This window comes from Acomys russatus, chromosome 25 (assembly GCF_903995435.1).
Source record: "Acomys russatus chromosome 25, mAcoRus1.1, whole genome shotgun sequence".
NCBI classification, from domain to species: domain Eukaryota; kingdom Metazoa; phylum Chordata; class Mammalia; order Rodentia; family Muridae; genus Acomys; species Acomys russatus.
Window position 1 is genome coordinate 41,550,036 of NC_067161.1, and position 14,155 is coordinate 41,564,190.

Genomic DNA, 14,155 nt, shown 5'->3' on the forward strand with positions numbered 1-14,155 from the left:
ATAATATATTAATTAATTATTATATTATATATTATATTATATATTAATTAATTAATAATAATATTAATATATATATTAATATATTATTACAGAGCTGTAATAGAACTCACAGAAGTCCACCTGCCTCTGCCTCCCAAGTGTCAGAGTTAATGGTGTGTGCCACAATGCAAAATTCACAACTCTGACCAGGGAAAAGTAAGCAAAAAATTCTTTGATATGAGCCTCATGCAAACAGAAATGAGGTAAAAGCACAAGAGATAAGCAAGAGACTTTCTAAATAGAGCCAGGTAACACTGTACACGACAGCTGTGGGCTAACTTCATGTGTGCAGTGAGTTCTTGGGGGTAACCTTGAATTACCTGTAAACAGGACTTAATGAGGCTCACCCTACTAAAGGGCCCATGAAACAGTCACATACATACCTAACAACTCCCCTGCTGAGGATTCATTACTCATTCCATGCCCCAGCCCACTGCTATCATTTATAACCAGGAAAGATATACTATGCACAGAAATCCAGTTATGTGTGTAGGTCTCCAGGGACTTCCTCTGAATGACTGCTGACTCGCACACGCGTGCTGCAGCATGTGTGCCCCTCCCTCACAATGACTAGCTTGTCATAAGAACAACTAAGGCTCAGCACTCGGGAGGCAGAGGCAGGCGGATCGCTGTGAGTTCGAGGACAGCCTGGTCTACAAAGTGAGTCCAGGACAGCCAGGGCTACACAGAGAAACCCTGTCTCGGAAAAAAAAAAAAAAAAAAAAAAACAAAACCAACCAACCAACCAACCAAACAAAAAAGAACAACTAAGGCTGAGTGTGTGGTGCACACCTTTGATCCGGCACTTGGGAAGCAGTGACAGGTGGACCTCTGAGTTTGAGGCGAGCCTGGCCTACATACTGAGACTTTCTCTTAACATAAAGGTTGGAAAATTTAAAACATAGAAACAGATTCACCAAAGGCTTCCTTGACTCCCCTCTTGAAATGAAAGACATTTGGTATCACTGTTTCTAAAAACTAGAGCCTAGAGAGCAAGGTCTGGTCTTCCCGCCCACCCTGCACTGCTCTGTGCTCCAGCAGGACTCACCCTCAGAGAAACCAACCTGCAAGCTGCTGGTGTATTTAGTGGGGTGAATGGGAGGATGAGCTTGATCAGATTTGCTCCCATTTCGTGGAGTGGGGCCACCTCGCTCTAGAATGTTCTGAGCAAAAGCTCCCCAGTGTGGATCCACAGTCTGCTGTTCCACCAATGCAAAGAGGTTTAAGTCTTTGGGGAAGATGTTTGTTTCTGTTCGTGGGTAGCTGATGTACCTAAGAGAAAGGTACCCCAAAAGGACATCGTTAGGCTTTTTCGTTGGTTTGTAACCACTGGAAGTTGTAGTCATCCACTCATGCACCTGACACTGCCAATGTGAGTGTAAACCACCTAAGTGGAGACACCATGGCAGTTGGAGCTGGGCCCTAAGGGTTAGAGCAGCGCTTTCCTGCTAAGGCATTCTGGGAACCTACAGACAGAAGGCAGAAGCAGCCGGGCGTGGTGGCGCACGCCTTTAATCCCAGCACTCAGGAGGCAGAGGCAAGCGGATCACTGTGAATTCCAAGCCAGCCTGGTCTACAGAGTGAGTCCAGGAAAGCCAAGGCTACAGAGAACCCTGTCTGGGGAAAAAAAAAAAAAAAAACAAAAAACAAAAGAAGAAAGAAAGAGAGAGAAAGAAAGATAGAAAGAAGCACATTGTAGGATAAGGGCTGAGAGTGAAGTTCTGTGCCCAGGGCATGTCACTGGCCCCTATTTCCAATCAGTCTGACAGAGTCTGTGTGCTGTGAGCCCCAATGGACTTAACTGCAGCGCTCTCAAGCCCCAGTTGCGCTCTCGCACACACGCGCTATCTCTCTCTCCCTCTCTCTTCAGTTCTTAATGTTTAATTCTTAGTGTCAACAAAAGAAAGAAGGAGGCAGGTGGTGGTGGCGCACGCCTTTAATCCCAGCACTCAGGAGGCAGAGGCAGGCGGATCTCTGTGAGTTTGAGGCCAGCCTACAGAGTGAGTTCCAGGACAGCCAGGGACACAGAGAAACCGTGTCTCAACAAATTTAAAAAAAAAAAAAAAAAAAAGAAAAGAAAAGAAAAAGAAAAAAATTGAACATTTCATGTCTTATTTTCATATACATCTTTAAAATCTACTCCGTGTTATACTTACAACCCATCTCAATTTGAACAGCCCACCTGTCACGTTCTCACACAGTGGTAAGTGGACAGGAAGGACACTTCACTGCTAGGGCACTCACTGGCCACAGAGATATGAAGATCCTGACAGGCAAACAACCCTTAAAGGTGCTGCCTGCTGGCTGACACTCGGCAGGACCCAGGAGAATTGCTTGAGGGGTCAAGAGGAGGACTCAGTTTACCTACTGTGTGCAGGGCCCTGGGTTACAGTGAACTCCTAGCATGCAGGGCAGGGAGGTGACTTCGTTGCCCTGTGAGCTCCTCTCCTTACCCGTGTGTATACAGCTTCTCCGCAATCCTCATGGTCTCCTTGGCATTGATTCTCAGTTTCCGAGAAGCCAGCTTCTCAAGCTCCTGTCAACAGAGACAGAAGATGTGGCTTCTGTGTCAAAGTGCAACACAAGAACCTAATTAACCTTCAGGCGAGTCTGGCCCTGTCACTTCAGCTACAGCTGTCATGCCAAGAGGGGGAGACTGCCCAAGGGACAGTTCCTGGGTCTCCATCAGCCAGGCGGATCCCAACTAGTGGGGCTTTGGTTTAAAATGTAATTTTTTGTTTGTTTGTTTTTGTTTTGTTTTTCGAGACAGGGTCTCTCTGTATAGTCTTGACTGTCCTGGACTCGCTTTGTAGACCAGGCTGGCCTCGAACTCACAGCGACCCACCTGCCTCTGCCTCCCAAGTGCTGGGATTTAAAATGTAATTTTAATGCGAACAAAACCAAACAAATAATCAAAAACCAAACAGCCAAAACAAAAACATAAGCATGAGCACAATAGTGCTTGGGAGACAGAGACAGGAAGATCTCTGTAAGATCTAGGTTAGTCTCGTCCACTTGAGTTCCAGACCAGCCAGGGTCATATAGTAAAAGCCTGTCTCAAAAAACTACAAAAATACAAAATAAAAAATGTTTCTCTTTGGTTTGAGACAGGGCCTTATATAGTCCAAGTTGTCCTTGAACTCACGATTTTCCTGCCTCTACCTTCCAAATGCCATGATCACCAGCATCTATCACTCTGGCTTCCTAAGGAAGCAGTGAGAGGTTCTTCAAGATACTGTGCGGCTGATACTTGCCCAAGGAGTTAGCAGGTTCACAGCACCACATGTAGCTCAGGGCAGCTAGGACCACAGACATGTGCTACCACTCCTAGTTGAAATCTGTATTTTTAACAAGAAGCCTAACAAGAACATGATGTTAAAATCTGAGAACCACACTTGAAGAATATGACTCAGGTCTCAAAAATCTCCCCTAGACACTAAAACACATCCCATGCAGCTTTCTTTCTTTTTTTTTTTTTTTTCCATGCAGCTTTCTAATACCCAAGCTGTTCTTTTGTATTGACAGTCTGCAAAGGCTGGGCATGGTGGTGCATGATTTGAACCCCGCATTCAGAAGTAGAGTAAGGCAAATCTCTGAGTCTCGGCCAGCCTGGTCTATATAGTGAGTTCCAGACAGTCAGGATTATAGAGAAACCCTGTCTCAAAAAACCCAAAATAGGCCAGCCGTTGGGGTGCACGCTTTTAATCCCAGCACGTGGGAGGCAGATCTCTCTGAGTTCGAGGCCATCCTGGTCTAAAAGAGAGTTTCAGGACAGCCAAGGTTACACAGAGAAACCCTGTCTCGAAAAACAAAACAAACAGGAAAGAAAAAAAAGGTGTGCATCACCACTGACTGGCCGCTGAGTGGCCTTCAAATAGGTGATAGTCCTTCCTTCCTGGGCCATAACCCATGAAGAACTGTAGCCCCAACAGCAGGAAGTAACTCTTCCTTAGTACCTTGGAACAACCTATCTGGAACGTACCACAGTGTCCAAAGCTTGAGGCCTCCACTTGCTTTTTGGCTTAGACTTGACCTCTACCACGGTTGCCATGGGATTCTAGAAGCAAAGAACACAAAGCCCGTATCAGCCTGGAGTATGTCACCTCAAGTCCCTCTGCTGCAGCCCTTGTGCAGGTGAGCACTCCATGTGGTGTCATGCGTACTTGACACTGTGGATGCCATCACTTCCTTTTCACTCAAGTCAAGACTTTGAAAGACATTTCCATAAGTGTTTAAGTACGTGGTCTAGAACTGATGTGCATCTGAGTAAAGTCTCCCACCTGCACATGCTCCCTGGTATATATAGTGGTCAGTGGCAGAGCATGCATGAGGCGCAGGGGTCCATCCCTAGCCTCACATACTTTACACTTGAGGTATAAATAATACAAACTGCAAAGCTTCCAAAGACACTGTTAATAAACATGAAGCTTGAATGGATTGCTAATGAAGAGATTCATATACCACAATCCAAATTTTTCTTTCCCAGTAAGAGTAGGGAACAGATGCTCTTTCAAAGTTCAAAACCTGTCACTTGCCTCTTACTTGCCATTAAAACCTTTTTTAGTTTGTTTAGTTTACAAGTAGACTTGAATAAGTTCAGACTCTGCCTGGCGAAGTGTCTCCTTGATAAAAGGCATGTTTGTATTCCAGCCGGATCACACAGACCTAGAAGGTCTTTGGTGTGATCTCCTGCCAGAGCAGCCATGTTCTGAGTTAACACTCCTCCACAGCATCACTAAGGCTTGACATAGCCATCGTCTAAAACTCTAATAAAGCTCTTCCTGAAGGTAATTGCTTGTCAGCATCTGTCTATGAAGCACATTAATTTCTAATACTTGCATTTTGGGGGAGGTTGAGACAGAGTCTCACTACACAGTCAGTGCTGGCCTTGAATTTGCCTTCCCTCAGCTTCCTGAAGATTCCAAGCATGCACAATCATGATTGGACACTTTACACAATTTTAGTGCTGTTTTCATGTGCTTCTAGTCATGCTTATCACCAAAAAGTGGTGTGTACACAGACACAGACACACACAAACATACACACAAACACACCAGAGACACACGCAAACACAGGCATACACAGGCTCACATGTGGAATATAGACTGCAGTTTTTAGGAATTGATTTTCTCCTTCCACCATGTTTCCCAGAGATTGAATTCAGGCTTCGGACTTGGCAGCAGGCCCTGAGCCACATTGCAGGCCCTGGAACTGTAAACTCTAAGCCCACAAGCAAGCATAGTTCAGTGGGGCATAGAACAGGGTCACCCTGGCCGACAGGAAGGAACTGCTTCCTAGATCACCGCTCTCTATGAACACCTTACCTCCATACACAACTGATAAAGGACAAGACAAGCTGTGTGGTTAAAGAGACGGTATCTTTTCCAGTTGAACTCTACGGTTCCATCTCTGTGTTCATGAGTTACTGTATTAGAGAAACACAAACAGAGGCTGTCTCAGAGAAGCCACCACACGACAGATGGAAAATGGCGTATTACAGTGAAAAACCAAAGGGTTATGATACAGGGAGGAGTTCTGGATACCTCGGGGACCTTCTAGAAGATTCTGAATATTGTAAGGAAGCAGGGTGAAGGGCACCAAGGATGAATAATAACCACGCCTTTACTTAAGCTCTGCAGTCTCTTGTCTTCCTGGAGCCTGCAGATCTTACATAAAGAACCTTGGGCTTTACCTTTAATTCTGTGGAAGACTTCTGGCACAAAAGCCTGAATGGCCTTGAACCTCTCCACCACAAACCCCAGTGTTGGGAACTGGCAGCTGCCATAGCTGATGAGCTGCTCTGCCAGCACCTCAGGGAAAATCCGCTGGAGCCTCAGAGTCTGGAACCTCGTAAAGGCAGCTCCTGGAAAAGGGGAGGAGGAAGGAAGGGAACAAGGAAGCAATAGACCAGGAAGTTTTTTTGGTTGTATAATTTAACACCAAGGTGCCACGAAGTCAATGGCCGCCCCATCTCGCTCCTCACCGATTCTCAGGTCCAGCTCTTGCCTCACCTCCACAGCATCGCTTACTCTCTGGTCAGGCTCAGTTAGGTTTTCACAGGCTGCCCTGACAGCACGTGGTGTGATCTCAGAGAAACGGGCTCTCAACACCTGCAGAGTGGGCTTCACTGCAGAAGGGAAGGAAGCACAGATGCCAAACTTAATCAGAACTACAGCTCAGTACAAAAGCAATTGCTTTTCTTAAACTACCATGATATCCAGGCAAACCAGTCCAAAAAGCTGGTTTGCGTTTCACCTATTAGTTTAAATTAATGAGACACAAATAATAAAGAGAGAAAGGGTATTGTAAATTTTAATATAAGTTTTGTCAGAAAGAACAGTGGGAGGGCCGGGCGTGGTGGCGCACGCCTTTAATCCCAGCACTCGAGAGGCAGAGGCAGGCGGATCGCTGTGAGTTCGAGGCCAGCCTGGTCTACAAAGTGAGTCCAGGATGGCCAAGGCTACACAGAGAAACTCTGTCTCGAAAAACAAAAAAAAAAAAAAAAAAAAAAAAAAGAACAGTGGGACCATTTTCAGCTATGAACTAAGATCCTATATCTGAGACTTCAATCTTATTTGGACCTTTGGGCTTAAATTTAGGAAAAAGAACAACTTGAACAGTTAAAGGATCTCTTAAAATTTTTCTTAGGGCTCTGGAAAGATGGATCAGCAGCCACCATGCCTGGCTCTCCTTCCACTTTTACATGGGTTCTGGGGGTTGCCAGGCTTATGAGATAAATGTGTTCACTTGCTGAGCAACCTTGCCGGCTCAGTTAAAGGTTCTATGGGGGATGTTTCTCCAGGAAAGAATATATAGGACATGCACTTTCCTGGGAAGGTCACACATTTTGCTGGGCAGTGGTGGCGCACGCCTTTAATTCCAGCACTCAGGAGGCAGAGGCAGGTGGATCACTGTGAGTTCGAAGCCAGCCTGATCTACAGAGCTAGTCCAGGACAGCCAAGGCTACACAGAGAAATCCTGTCTGGAAAAACAAAACAAAACAAAACAAAAATTCACACATTTAAATGCTCAGGAGTATTACAAACTCAGATATAAAATTCTTTAAGGGTATTTCCTTTAGCAAAAATTGAACTATCTTTAAGGTAGAGATAGGCTGTTCACCACTTCTCAGCTACCCAAAATCATTAACCCTGTTAGAACTATTTAAATTCTCACACACACACACACACACACACACACACACACACACACACACACACACACACCCCTCCTCACATATGACAGAAGTATACTAGAACCTAGAGCCTCATATGCATGGTAGGCAAACATCCTTTTTTTAGATTCATTTCTTTTATTTGCATGAGTATTTTGTCTGTACACACACGCACCACATGCACTCTTGGTGCCCTCAGAGGTCAGAAGAAGGCATCAGATCCCCTAGAACTGGAGTTTCACTTGGCTGTGAACCACCACGTAGGCGTTAGGAATCTGGGTCCTCTGCAAGAGTAGCCAGTGCACTTAACCACTGAACCATCTTTCCTTTTTTCCTTTTCTTTTCTTTCTTTTTTTTCTTTTCTTTTTCTTTTTTTTTTTTGAGACAAGGTCTCACTATGTAGCCTTGGCTGGCCTGAAGTGCTGTATGTTTACCAGGCTGGCCTTCAACTCAGAGATCTGTCTGTCTCTGCCTCCTGAATGTCAAGATTAAAGGTGTGTCCCATTATACCTCACTTTCTAAATTTTTATTTATTTATTTAGGTACTTATATGTGTATCCGCACATATGTGCACTCATGTCTGTGGAGAGCAGATGACAACTTGCAAGTCTCAGCCTTTTCTCTGGCTGAACACTCCTATCACCAAGCTTCAGCTCCAAAAACTACTTAGTCAGATACCATAGAAAGACCACAGGAGAGTAAAAAGATGAGCTTATTTTTTTTTTAAAGATTTATTTATTTATTATATATACAGTGCTCTGCCTACATGTACACCTGCAGGCCTGAAGAGGGCATCAAATCACATTATAGGTGATTGTGAGCCACCATGTGGTTGCTGGGAATTAACTCAGGACCTCTGGAAGAGCTGACAGTGCTCTTAACCTCTGAGCCATCCCTCCAGCCCTAAAAGATGAGCTTTTAAAAAATTAATTATGGCCAGGTGGTGGGGGTACACACCTTTAATCCTAGCACTCAAAAGGCAGAGGCAGGAAGATCCCTGAGTTTGAGGCCGGCCTGGTGTATAAAGCAATTTCCAGAACAGACCAGGCTACAAAGAGAAGCCCTGCTTCAAAAACAAACAGAAGTGATTATTTTTAATTACGTGTATGATTACATGCATGTGTGGTTCTGTGAATGATTCAGGAGGACCTGTACACAGAGGAACTTGGCCACAGCCCACTTACAGACCCTGTGGGGGGGGTTGAGTAGACATGGCCCCCACAAACTCATGTGTGTGAATGCTTGGTCCATAGAGAGTGGCACTCTGAGGAGGTATGGCCGTGTAGGAGTAGTGTGGGAGAAGTGTGCCACTGTGGAGGAGGGCTCTGAGGTCTTGTGTGCCTAGTGCTGCTGCCTGCAGATCAAGGAGTAGACCTCTCATTCTCTTCTCCAGCACCATGTCTGCCTGCACTGCCATGTTTCCTGCCGTGACGATAACGGACAAAACCTGTGAAAACCATAAACCAGCCCCCATTAAATGTTTTTCATGGTCTCTTCACAACAATAAAACCCTGGGCAAGGCATGGTGGTGCACTCAGGAGGCAGAGGCAGACAGATCTCTGTGAGTTCAAGGCCAGCCTGGTCTACAAAGCGAGCCCAGGACAGACAGAGCTACAAGAGAAACCCTGTTTCGAAAAACCAAACCAAACCAAAAAACAGTAAAACCCTAAGACGGACTCCCAAGCAGAGGAGCTCAACAGTAGACTCACCAGCCTTGCACACATGGATAATCTCAAACCCGATGTTTTCACCTTCTCTGTCACAGTCTGTCCAGATCACCAGGGCCTGACAATGCTGAGTCTCTCGTTCCAGAGTTTTCTGAAGTTACCAGGGAAAGCACAATGAGCACAGAGTGAGGGAAATTACTTGGCTCCTTTACACTAAAGAACCTGACTTAGGAGAAAAGATGGCTCAGTGGCTGCTCTTCCAGAAGACCAACATGGCAGCTTACAACCATCTGTGACTGCAGTTCTAGGGGATCTGACTTTTTTTTTTTTTTAAACCTCTGGGGCACCAGGGATGCATGCGGTGTACTGACATGCATACAGACAAAATACCTATACACATTAAAAAAAAAAAAAAAAATTAAGTTAGGGACTGGAGAGATGGCTCAGAGGTTAAGAGCACTGACTGCTCTTCCAGAGGTCCTGAGTTCAATTCCCAGCAACCACATGGTAGCTCACAATCACCTACAATGTGATCTGATGGCCCTTTTCTGGCATGAATGTGTAAATGCAAGCAAAGCACTATATATGTAATAATAAATAAATAAATAAATAAATAAATAAATAAATAAATAAATCTTTTTTTAAAATTAAGTTAAATTTAAAAGAAAGAAATCTGACTTAGCTAGGCAACATAGCCCATGTCTATAATCCCAGCATTTGGGAGGTTGAGGTAGATCACTGTGAGTTTCAGGCCAGTCTGGGCTACAGAGTGAAACTGTCCTTCAAAAACAAAACCAAACACAAACAAACAAAAAACTCAAATAAATCCAAGAACCAAACAACAAAAGAGCCCATCAAAAAATCATTGGTTGAGCCAGGTGTGGTGGCACACGCCTTTAATCCCAGCACTTCGAAGGCAGAGGCAGGTGGATTGCTGTGAGTTCAAGGTTAGCCTGGTCTAGAAAGTGAGTCCAGGACAGCCAAAACTACATAGAGTGACCCAGTCTTGAAAAACAAACAAACAAACAAACCAAAAACAAAAAAGCGTTGGTCTTGGAGTATTCAAACTTTGTGAGGTGAGGATGGGAGGTAGTGGAGCAGAAAGAATTGCTCATGACAGTGTCTGGCACAATCTTCCAGACCTGTGTGTCCATAGAAGACTGAGGGTTGCACACAACTTTATCAATATGATGAAATCCAAAACTCAGCTCTAAAACACTCTAGCACTAGTGGTTCTGATCAAGTTTTAGTCACCGAGTAAATTCCTCCTTTCCCCCCTCCCCAGAGACAGTCTCACGAAGCTTAGGCTTGCTACACAGCTGATGACCTTCAACTCTGGCTCCTCCTGTCTCCAGCTCCTCAGTACTGAGATCACAGAGTGTGTTACCACACCCAGTTTACGGAGCACAACGATGTGCCCAGGGCGTCATACATAAGAGAAATGCAGTCTACAGACTGAGCTCAGTCCCAGGCTACTCCCTGAGTTTCATTCTAATAAACTCTTCCAGTTAGCAGAACTAAGTGTCTTGAACTGGTCATTTACTCTCCCCCCATTGTTGTTGTTATTATTATTATTGTGGGGGGGCATGTGGATGCCATAGGACTACTTCAGTGGAGTCAGTTCTGGCCTTTCACCTTAAAAATATTTTAAAAGGGCTGGAAAGGTGGCTCAGTGGTTAAGAGCACTGGCAGAGCTGGGCATGGTGGTGCACACTTTTAATCCCAGCACTCAGGGAGGCAGAGGCAGGCAGATCACTGTGAGTTCAAGGCCAGCCTGGTTTACAAAGCAAGTCAAGGAAAGCCAGGGCTATACAGAGAAAGCCTGTTTTAGGGGGGAAAAAAGAAAAGAAAAAGAAAGATTTGATTTAAAATTTTAATTATGTGTAGATATGTGTGTTGGTGTGTATGTTATGTAGTTGTCTGAAGGGGCCAGAGGTGTCAGATCCCCTAGAACTGGAGGCACCGGTGCCTACGTGCTGCCTGATGTGTGTGCTGGGAACTGAATCCAGCTCCTTCAAGAAGAGCATGTTTTTTGGTTTTTCGAGACAGAGTTTCTCTATGTAGCCTTGGCTGTCCTGGACTTGCTTTGTAGACCAGGCTGGCCTCGAACTCAGAGATCCGCCTGCTTCTGCCTCCTGAGTGCTGAGAGAGCACAGAGCCATCTCTCCAACCGGGAATTTTTTTTTTAATGTATTTTTCATTTGTGAATATGTGTGTGTTTCTTCTGTGTGAACATATACCACAGCTGTGTGGATGCCTTCAGACGCTAGAAAATGATGTTGGACCCCTGGAACTGGAGTTACAGGCACTTGAGAGCTGCCCACCTGGGTGCTGGGAACTGAACTTGGATCCTTGGAAGAACAGAAGATACTTTCCAGCCTGAGCCACCTCAAGGCCCCTTCCCACCTCCATACTGGTCCCTGGCAATTGACACAGATCACCAGGCTTTTGTCGGCCTGACAGTTTTCCTTCTTGACACAGGGTCTTCCTATGCCGTCCTAATTGGCCTTGCACTTGCTATGTAGACCAGGCTAGTCTACTTTGTAACAATTTACATTTAGACAATCAATTATACTTTGTAACTTTTTCTAAGACAAGGTCTTACTAAGCAGTCCTCGCTGGCCTTCAACTTGCAATGAGACTCTCCCCTGGAAGAGACGCCAGTTCATACTGCTCCATCTTACAATGAAGGTCTATAGTTTACCTAAGGGTGAGATGGGAGCTAGAATTAACCTTCTCACACCATTTATTCCTGGAATTTCATTTGCAAAGGTTTTATTTAGTGCCTTGGGTACTTAGTTCAGCCTAGGGTGGTGGCTCATGTCTGTCATCCCAGCACTTGAGAGGAATAGACAGGAGTATCTGTGCAAGGTGAGGCCAACCTGGGCTACACTGCAAGACCTTGTCTTCAAAACAAAACACTTTATTTATGCAATAGGTGGAAACAATATCTTAAAGTCAGGATACTGGTTAGGTACGCTGATATACACCTTTAAGTCCAACACAGGCAAGTGGAGCTAGTCTGATCTACACAGTGTATTCCAGGACAGCCAAGGCTACATATAGAGTGAGACCCTGTCTCAAACAAATAGACAAATAATCAATTCACCATAATACTAAGATTAGCAGGGAAATTCCAGTGTGTTAAAAACACAGGAATTCAGTTCAATGACTTCTGGTTGTTTCAATATTAGGGTCCCATATCTTCCAAAGATCTTACCTTGATGTCTATAAAATTTTCTGGGCAGTATTTTTCAATTTCTGCTTCAAAGAGGACTAGGGGATTGCAGCTCTGCCTAGAATAGAAAGAAAAACACAAAGGCCTTTACCAGCACAGGCAGAGAGCCATCGACACTAAGAATGTATAACCACAGCAGGCTTACATGTGGCCCTGCCATAGGAAATGGCTGAAGACAGAAGAATCACAAGATCCCAGGGATTAAAAGCCAGCCTGGGGGAATAGCAGACCATGACTCAAGCAAACAACAACCCAACACACAAAACCCCAGCAACAGCAACAAAAGTAAAACCAAAATAAAGAAATAAAACTCGGTAAGGTAGCACATGCCAGATATCTACCACTTAGGAGATCGGAGAATGACTGTGTTGAAGGGAAGAGAAACTTGTTTCTGTTTTGATCCCAAGTGTGGGATTGAATGTACTAGCTTCAAATATTTTTCACATTGGTATTCAAATATTTTACATCGGTAATGATGGAAATTGTAAGACTTTTATTCAACTTTTGCTTTATGTATTGTATATTGTATTTGATAAAAACTTAAAACTATATATTGCATGTTGGTTGAAACTTAAGATCATTTTGTTTGACATTTGCCTAATGTATTATACATGTACAACTCATTTGAAAAGGTGATGTACAGTTCTAGTCTTATGAAAGCTAACTGTTATAACTTGTTCACGATGGTCAGAAATAGAAATTGATAGTCGGTCACTTATAAATGTTTTTTTTTTTTAATAAATCTTATTAGATGTTAAATTACTTATTTATAAAATAAGCTTTAGTTAGTTTTTTGTATACGTTTTCAAAAGGAATAGATAGATGATGGATAGGATGGATAGATGGTCTTCAAACACTTCAGAGATCCACAGAAAATTACATTTAATAATAAAGGGCTTTGATGACAGAGGCACATCCACTCCTGACAACACCTCCAGTCTAATTATAAGGACATCAAGAAATGATAGTGACAGATAGCCACTGGACTGAGGAATTGTGCTTATCTCTACTGCTGATGACAGACTGACCATCCACAATAATCAAGCCTGATACTGAAACACTGACTGCCCAGCCTTGCAGAGACCAGGTGGGCCAGTCCTTCAGGATTCCTGCTTCAGAGCAGTGTGTCTGATTGTTTTGGGCCTGCTGGCTGAAGACTGGATGCCCTGACAATGGAGAGGAGGAAGCTGTGACTGTCCAGGCAGTCAGCCCTCTCTGTTCTGTCTGTACTTCTGGAGTGCTTGCCTGCACTTCCTTCATACTAGGTAGTATTTCCTTCTGGGGGTCTCTGATGGGGTTGAAGACTAGACAGTCCCAGTGTTGTTATTTTTTTAAAAAACTCTAGACACTAGGATAAGACTCAGTAGGATAAAATAGATAGTGAAATAATTTCTCTGAGATTGCAAATACAAATGGTCCTTGTAAATGTGACTTTTACTGGATAATTCTCATAATTATTTTCGTTGTATATAGTTTATTATACTTAATAAAAAGGGGGAGGTGAAGAGGAGATAAACTTTTTTCTGTTTTGAACCCAAGTGTGGGAGGGATGTTTACCACTTAGATATGAGAAAGCAGGATGCTTTTCCACATAGAGGCCGAAGTAGTTCGTGGGGGAGCTTGCTGAAAAAAGCAGCCTTGAACAGACTGAGAGGATATGAGCCCAAAACAGGAAAGGAGGCCTTTTGGTTGGGACTTGGCTTTTGGCTGCTCATCTCTACACTTCAAGAGGCTTCTAAAGAGAACTGCTCCAGAAAAGTTTGAAGGCTTTGGACTCTAGCTGAGGCTTGAAGTTCCAGCTGCTGCTCCAGGTTCCAGCAGCGACTGTGGTGGAATTGCTGGTCTGCTGAAGCCCTGCTGACTACGCCAGGGACTGATAGCCTTAAGGTGTCATTGTAATGCTCTTTAATATCCTCTTCTGATTGTTTTGAGTTAGTCGCGTTGTTAGAGAGGTAGACTTGTTTAATAAGTTCATAATAAAATATAATTGATAAAAAAATTGAGCCTACACTGTGTCTCAAGAGAGATGGTTAAAAG

At 44.0% G+C, this 14,155-nt stretch overlaps 1 protein-coding gene across 1 annotated transcript in view; it reads right to left on the minus strand.

Annotated features, from left to right (window-relative positions):
- Positions 1 to 14,155, minus strand: part of Top3a (DNA topoisomerase III alpha) — a 38,440-nt gene that overhangs the window by 13,362 nt on the left and 10,923 nt on the right. The window contains exons 4-11 of the mRNA XM_051167681.1: positions 12,101 to 12,176; positions 8,923 to 9,031; positions 6,023 to 6,166; positions 5,732 to 5,902; positions 5,364 to 5,464; positions 4,022 to 4,096; positions 2,493 to 2,575; positions 1,104 to 1,311 (exon numbers count right to left, since the gene is read on the minus strand). Coding sequence (XP_051023638.1) covers positions 1,104 to 1,311; positions 2,493 to 2,575; positions 4,022 to 4,096; positions 5,364 to 5,464; positions 5,732 to 5,902; positions 6,023 to 6,166; positions 8,923 to 9,031; positions 12,101 to 12,176 — 967 coding nt within the window. The remainder of the gene's footprint in view (positions 1 to 1,103; positions 1,312 to 2,492; positions 2,576 to 4,021; positions 4,097 to 5,363; positions 5,465 to 5,731; positions 5,903 to 6,022; positions 6,167 to 8,922; positions 9,032 to 12,100; positions 12,177 to 14,155) is intronic.